At 38.0% G+C, this 7954-nt stretch overlaps 1 protein-coding gene across 1 annotated transcript in view; it reads left to right on the top strand.

The window, feature by feature from the left end:
* Window positions 1-4350: 4350 nt before the first annotated feature.
* The window catches only part of MOK (MOK protein kinase), a 77750-nt gene continuing 74146 nt past the window's right edge, over window positions 4351-7954 (top strand). The window contains exon 1 of the mRNA XM_044664620.1: window positions 4351-4429. Coding sequence (XP_044520555.1) covers window positions 4423-4429 — 7 coding nt within the window. The 5' untranslated portion in view covers window positions 4351-4422. The remainder of the gene's footprint in view (window positions 4430-7954) is intronic.

Raw genomic sequence — 7954 nt, 5'->3', positions numbered from 1 at the left:
TTGGTAAAGAAACTGGAGTAGTTTTCCCATTTCTTTCTCTAGCTCATTTTACAGATGAGGAAACTCAGGCAAATAGAGTTAAGTGAATTGCACAGGGTCACAGAACTAGTAAGTGTCTGAGGTCAGATTTGAATTCAGAAAAATGAGTCTTACTATTTCTCCGCCCAGCACTTTAATCCACTGAGCCACCTAGCTACCTGAATTAGTATTTATATATAGTCTAAGAATCATATCATTCTTGAGTACCTTCTGACCTCTGACTTCTTTTATGCAACACTACCACTTTTACTGAAGGACTGGTGATCCAATGGGGCAACAGATCATTTTGAACTTATAATCTGTTTGATAGGAGTAGAAGAAATTTTTAAGTAATGGTACTCAAGAATCAGAAAGGACTTTATAGGTAAATCTAGTCCAGTTTCCTCATTTTTCAGAAGAAGAAAGTAAAATGTGACTGTCTTGATGTGTGACTATCAGGGAGGCAAGAATAGATAACTCTAGTGTCTTCTCCTTGACCTTTCTCCAAAGAAAACTTTAGTTCTTGCCAGGAGAGAAACCAGAAGTGAGGCCAGAGGCTGGACACTTTGCTCTCCTCTAAGAGAGGACATACTAGGTTAGAAGCATATCTTTCTGATATATATTTTTTAATGTTTACATGTATATTGTCTTAATGCACAGTTTTACAGATTTCCTTATGCAAAGGTTTTGGGTTCATTTTCTTGGAAGCTCTGAAAGAAACTAAGAATACAGCTGACAGGGTATCATCATTTTACTTCAAACAGCATTTTTCATCAAATCTATGATTTCTAAAAAGTACACAAAAATTTGTACATAAAAGAAAAAGCCCCAAACAACCATAATGCATAATGTTTGATATGTGCAAATATTTTAAGGTGTTCTAAAGCATTTATAAGGTACTACTTTGTAATAATTATGGAATGTATTGCATTCCAAATAATTCAATGATTTAAAAAAAATTACAGTCTATGAAACTAATAGGCACACTCAATGCTGATGCTAGTGTGTATCTTGTGGTCTTTAAAATCCAGACTTAGATAGTTATTAGAAATAAACAACTGCTACCCTAATATTTAATCATTTTATAACCAGCCCACTTCCAGAATTTTGGCAAAATATCACACTGATATATATAAAATGAGAGTATGGCTAGGGTAGATCATTCACAAACCTAAGAGAGCAGAGCTCTACTGTTCTAATATCACTGGGGAAAAAAATCTCTTCTTTCAATGTCGTTTGCTCTCTTGTTCAAGAAATTCAAGGCAGTTTTCTTAGATAATTTCTTGTAATATGATGTCTAGGTTTATTTTATTTATTTATTTATTTGTTTTTGGTCATGGCTTTCAGGTAGTTCAGCAATTCTCAAATTTTCTCTCCTGGATCTATTTCCCAGGTCAGTTTTTTTTAATGAGAAATTTCATATTTTCTTCTATTTTTATATTTGTTTGATTTTGCTTTATTATTTCTTGATGTCTTGTGAAATCATTAGCTTCTACTTGCCCAATTCTAGTCTGGTTTTCATCCATGATCTTTTGATTCTCCTTTCTGATTTGGTCTATTCTACTTTTCATGGCACTCTTTTCATCATTGGACTTCTTTGCCTGTTCTTCCAGCAGGACAATTCTGGTTTTTATTCTCCTTATTACTTCATTTGATTTTTGTGTCTCTTTTTCCAGTTGGCCAATTTTGCCTTTGAAGCTGTTATTTTCTTTTTGCATTACTTTCATTTCTTTTTCCCACTTTTTTCCTATTTTTCTTCTGTCTTACTTGGTTCTTCAACTCCTTTTAGAATTCCTCCAGAGCTTGTAACCAGTCTCCTTTTTTTAGAGTTTGCATGTATTTGCTTGTTTCTCACCCTCTCCTGTTGTTTCTGGGTTTTTTTGCTCTTTTTCGCCATAGGAATTTTCCAAGGTCAAGAGCTTTCTTTGCTGCTGTTTACTTATTTTCCCACTTAAGTACTGGGAGTCCTGCAAGTTGCTCTTAGCAAAAAGAATTGACAATGGTAAGAAAACATTTTTTCCCTTTAATATTATTGGCAGCATAAAAATAGCAAAAAACATTGGATTTGGAAGTCTGAGGACCTGGTTTCAAATTCTGGTTTCAATATTTATTAATTGCATGATCTTGGGTAAGTCATTTATCCTCAGTTTCTTCACTTGAAGAATGAACTCGATTTGAAAAAGAATCCAAAAGAGAGGGTTGTATTGACTATCTTTTATATTTTAAAAATAATTTTATTTTTTTGTTTTGAATTTGATAAACATAAAAAAATTTGAACATTCCCATATACAAATTTAGCAGGAGAATGTCTGGTGACTGCCTGCCCTAGGAGCAAGTAAATTTGGAGAACCTACCTTTGGAAATAATTGATGACAGCCTCCTGGCTATTCTGCCAACAAGAGACTCTGTCTTCAGTCCTGGCACACCCTCTGGCTGTCTCCTACACCTAGAATACTTTCCTTCCTCCACTCTGCTCCAATTTCTGACCTTCCTGGCTTTCAAGTCCTACCTAAAAATCCCATTTTCTACAAGAAACCATCTTGCTTTGTATATGTGTTTCCATGTTGTCTTCCCAATTAAATTATAAGCTTCTTGAGAGCAGGGACTGTCTTTTCCTCTTTTTGTGTACCCAGCACTTAACACAGGACCTGGAACATTTCATTGTAGGCATTTAATAAGTTTTTATTCATTGATGGATTAATTGAATGGAGGAGTTTGACTCTATTCTTCAGAGAAGATATTTAATAACTAAACTTCATGTTTGAAGAAATGCCTTTTGACTGGCAGCTGACTCTGTACTGTAAAAAGTGGGATGGTTCTGATAATTTTGGAGCAAGGGACTTATAAGAAAACTGATGTTTTAAGAAAATTTGGAAATGTGTAGTATAGTTTGGAGAAGTAAGAAACCAGAGGCAAGGAATTCAGTTAGAGAGTTTTAAAAATCAAAGTATGAGATAATGAGGGTTTGGATTAGGGTAGTGGCAGTAGTTGTGAACCAGAAAGGTTAAATGCAAGAGACCTTTGGAGGACTAGAACCAACAGGACTTGGGATAGATAGGGAAGCAATTGGTTTTGAATTTGGCATGATGTGTTACTATAAAAGAAATAATTAAGTTGGGAGGGGTTATTCCTTCAAAGGGTAGTAAAATTTTTCCAAGAGCTATTTTAAGATTGAATAAGGTGTGAGCAAGGACCAAGCCTCATTCATCTTTGTATTTACCTCCTGACTTTGCACAGGTGGTGGATCTCTAATAAATTGATGCTTGTTGAATTGCTATTATCTTCAAAGTTCCTGGAAATCCTATAGGAGTTATCTGGGTTGAACATAAAAACCCAAAGTAACTATCTCCTTCACACTTCCACCTCCACACATGTCAGTAATTTCAGAATAAAACTCCACACAGGGTTGCTTATACAGGTAAATATTCCTGACGGCTGTGTTTTGTGTTTCTTTTGCTTTCTATCTTCCACAAGAAATTTTATCTTACTCTTCCATGTACATAAATATACAGAACATGTGCAATGTTATATACATAATTTATATGAATAAGTGTATAAATGAGTTATCGCTCTTAAAAGTCCTGGGGGAAAGGGTGTCAAATCTCTGGTCTGCCACCCACTAGCTGTATCATTGTGTTTCTCACTAACTTCTCGGAACTTCAGTTTCCTCATCTACAAAATGAACTAGATGGCAACGAGGCCCCTTCTTCCTCCAGAGTTAATTCTTTTAAGGGCCGATTGAAATTACCGACATTGATTGGTTAGCTGACCTGGCTAATTACATTTATGAGATGCACAAGATGTGATAAATATCCAACAGAGCCTCAGAGCAGCTACAAGAGGCCGTAACTACGAAGGCCTAGCGAATGGAGTGGAAAGCGACCCCCTCTTCCCCCCGCTATTCAGGGAACCTAGAAACCCAGGAACGCTCTAAAGAGACAGGTGCTTAGCAACAGAGAAAGAGTGGAGCCAACAGTCTGTAATGTGACTGCGCCTGGAAAGGCAGAAGCTGGGTGGGGCCACAATGAAGTCAAGCGTAGAGGGCGGGGGAGCAGAAAGGCTTGCGGGAGCGCAGAGATTGTGCGCGCGTGCGCAACTACCCTCCCGCCCTGCCGCCAGTCGATGGAAGCTGGGACCTTGGTGGTTGCCAGGGTGACAGCGATACAACATGGCGGCGGGACCTTGAGGCTCTCTACTGTAGGGGCTGTAGCTGAGGGTCGGCTTTTGGGGGATTGTGCCTCAGGGGACTCAGAAAGTGGAGAAGTCATCCTTCCCTCTCCACTTCCTCTTCTCTTTTTCCGCCTCCGCCTCTTTTCGGCGTGTGGTCCCCGGGCTATCTCAGCTTAATCCAACCTAGCCCAGCCCGGACTGGCTCGGCTCGGCCTGGCCCGGCCGAAGCTGAAGATGAAAAGTGAGTAAATGGAGCCTGGCGGTCGTGGGTGGGTGGTGTTGTTGCCGGGCCCGAGGAGGAGGCGGTCGGCAGGGCGCAGGTGTTCCGTGAGGGGCGAAGGCCCCGCTCCGCCTGACCAGGGGGTCCCGACTGATAGAGAAGACCAGCCACGGGGAGGCGCTAGGGTAAAAGGGGTGGGTGGGATGTGGAGCAGGTGAGGAGGTAGGGGTGGTGAGGCAGCCTTAATGGTATATTCCCATTAATTCAACCTTCACCCATTCTCTAAGTTCATGAAATTTAGAGCTGGAAGGGTCTCCCAAGATCGTTCTTGTCCAGTCCTCATTTTTTCTGATAGTGGGATCATGAAATTACAGATGAGGGGATTGAGGCCCGGAGAGGGCGAAGTGACGCGGCTGAGGGTGCTTGTGGCAGTAAATGCATAGCAGAGACATGATTCAAACCTGGTTCTCTTGATTTTGCTGTTTTTTCCACAACATATTTTTTTAAATTAAAGCCTACTATTTGCTGGTGCTGGGCTTGGTGCTGAAGGCAAATAGAAAAAATTCGACACAGCCTCTCCCTAATTGGGAGTTGCTAATCTTATATTTCTTGTTAAGGAATGACCCTTAAAAAGAATCTTTTAAAAAAAAAAACAGACCTCCCCCGCGCCCCCCATTTGTGGTGGTTTTAGGATTGGGTTCAGATTGGAGTGCATTGCATTTTCATCTAGTGGATAGAGGTGAGATGGAGAAGCTACCTAGGATGATTTTTGTTTTTGTTTTAATTTGTAAAACAATAGGCTTTTAGAACTGGAAGATTTCTAACAAATCATCTTTCCACCAACCATAAACTTTCTTTTCTTTCAACTTTGAACAACCCCCTTCCCTTCAGCTCTCTTTGAGTTAAATCTTTGTGTGTATCTGAAAGAGCCCTAGATGAACTTCAAAATTTCATAGAGGGAGAAACTGAACTGTCTATTAATTTTCTTTGACATTTTGTTTCTCTATATAGACTTATACAGAATGCTCTTGGAACATACAGAAATGTTAGTCATTTTATAAAGTGAAATCTCATTTTGAATTTTAATATATCTGTATAGTTTACTCTAGATTTCCATAGTACTTAATAAATGTTAATTGCTGCTATTTCATAGAAATAAGATTAAATTGTCAGCGTGGTTATACTTATTTAAATTTTTTTAAAAATCAGGTTCTTTGAAAATTTGTCATGGTATATGATATAACCTGAGTATTGAGTCAGATCATTCCATTCTTCAATCATAAAGGGGAAATGACTGTAGTTTTTTCCCCCCTTGGTTGTATATTGTTTACATCCTTCCTTTTAATACAATTAATTTCCATAGAGTATTTTATAATTTGTGGATCCAAAGTACTGGCACTCCTTCCACCAAAATAGTATTACAACATTAAGTTTCATAATAATAATAGCTGCCATTTATATAATGCTTCGTCTTCTGCAAATTACTTTGAATAAAAGTCATGATGCTTATTAAGATGATACTTTAAGGTTTATAAAGTCCTCAATGTACATTACTTAATTTGAGTCTTAGAACAACTTTGAGAAACAGATACTGTTGTTTCCATTTTTTACAGATGAGGAAATTGACTGCCAGAGATGATCACAGAATCAAATAATTTTAGAGTTAGAAGGAACTTGAGTAACTATCTTATTTCAATCTATACGTTTAAGGAGTCCCTGCTTTAAGACAAGTGAGAAATGTTCTTCTAGCCTCTGTTTAAAAATCTCTAGTGAAGGTGTACCTACTACCTCTCAAGGCAGCCCATTCCACTTATGGGACAACTGTTAGCATTAGGAGGTTTTTCCTGACATCAAACCTAAATTTTGCCCCTTTGTGACTTCCACCCCTTATTACTAGTTCTGCCTTTTTGAATCAGATAGAACAAGTCTAGTCCCTCTTATATGAAAACATCTCATATGCTTAAAGACAGCTATCTTGTGCAATATGAGTCTTCTTTTCTTTAGGTAATATAGTTATCCTCTTCAACTAATGCTTATATGGCATGAATTTGAAGTCCTTCACCATTCTGGTAGCCTCCCTTTGGATGCTTTTTAGCTTATCAAGTACCTTTTATATATTATAGTTCCCCAAACTGATCACACTATTCTAGATAAGGTTGCACCAGGGAAGAGTACAGAGGGCTATTATCTTATTTCTGAAAGCTAATGCTGGAGAATTCTCTTGATTGAGAGGAATAGGGGTCCAATGATTGTTAGTCAGATAGGGAGCTAAACCGAAAGCAATTTATTAGCATGCTATGGAAGGCTACTCTCTGAAAAGCAGCTTCGGTTTTTTAGGGGACAGAGTTTTTAATCTTTCATGTGCACTTTGAATACTTAGCCAATTGGCACCATTCTGCAGCAAATTATGGTAGATAAAGTGTTTCACAGGGAGTAGAGATAGTGGGGGGCAGTCAAGGAGAAAAGGGAAATGTTTGGAATGCAACTGGCTAGATTTATCAGAATAAGAAAATGGTTTTTGTTTAAGAGTTGGAGACAAATAGAAGCGATCAAAGACTTTTACAACAGTGTAAGTCCTTTTAGGACTTTTTTTTAGGACTTTTAGGAAACTGCAGAGTTTCTTATCCAAGACAAGTAATTTTTGTAGCAATGGATGGCTCTGTCTCCTTTACCATGGTTTGTTCCATTATATTTCTCCTTCATAGGAATTTGTAACTTTCTAACATAAGACTACCAGGTCATATAGTCAGAAAGTGTCTGAAGTCTGATTTGAACCCAGGTCCTTCTATTTCTAGGCCTGGCTCTCAATCTACTAAGCCACCTAGCTATCCCCTAAATTACATTTTTAGCAAACTGAATATTTCTTAGAAAATTAGAATATATGTTTTAATGTAAGAAACCACTGGTATGCCTCCCTTTGAGAACAACCAATGTTATTAAGCCACACTTTTCAAAGACATCATAAATGAGAGGGAAATTATTTAGATTTTAAAGGGATTCGACAAAAAGTTTCATGATTACTCAGGAACTTGGAGGGTTCTCACTGGGATATCCTTGTATAGTGGAAAAATCAATGATTCTGGAATCTCAAGATTTGAATTCAAATACCATCTTGGATACTTACAATTTGTATGTCTATAGGCAAATCACATAGCCTCCCTGAGCCTCAGTTTCCTTATCTGTAAAATTGTTTGAGTGGGGGGGGTTGGTTGGACTTGATGGCCTTTTTTGTCAAGGTATGGAAGATGTTGAAGAGGAAAAGCTGACAAAACTTGACTAATTGCATATGGGGGGAAGTGAAAAAGCGGAGAGTTGAGAGTGACAAGGATTGCAAACCTGGATGACTGGGATAATTGTGGTGTCTTTAAGGGAGAGGGAAGGTAGGATGAGAGGTAGATTTATTTATTTATTTATTGTGTTTTTTTTTTCCCCACTTTATTTATTTTAAAATATTTATGTTTACATGATTCATTTTCTTTCCCTCCTGTCTTCCCTACCAGAGCCAACAAGCAGCAATTCCACTTGTATAAATGGTGTCACTTAATA

The sequence above is a fragment of the Gracilinanus agilis genome, chromosome 2, assembly GCF_016433145.1.
Source record: "Gracilinanus agilis isolate LMUSP501 chromosome 2, AgileGrace, whole genome shotgun sequence".
Lineage (NCBI taxonomy): Eukaryota > Metazoa > Chordata > Mammalia > Didelphimorphia > Didelphidae > Gracilinanus > Gracilinanus agilis.
The sequence above is the reverse complement of the archived record's forward strand: the minus strand, read 5'-3'. Positions and strand labels throughout refer to the sequence as shown.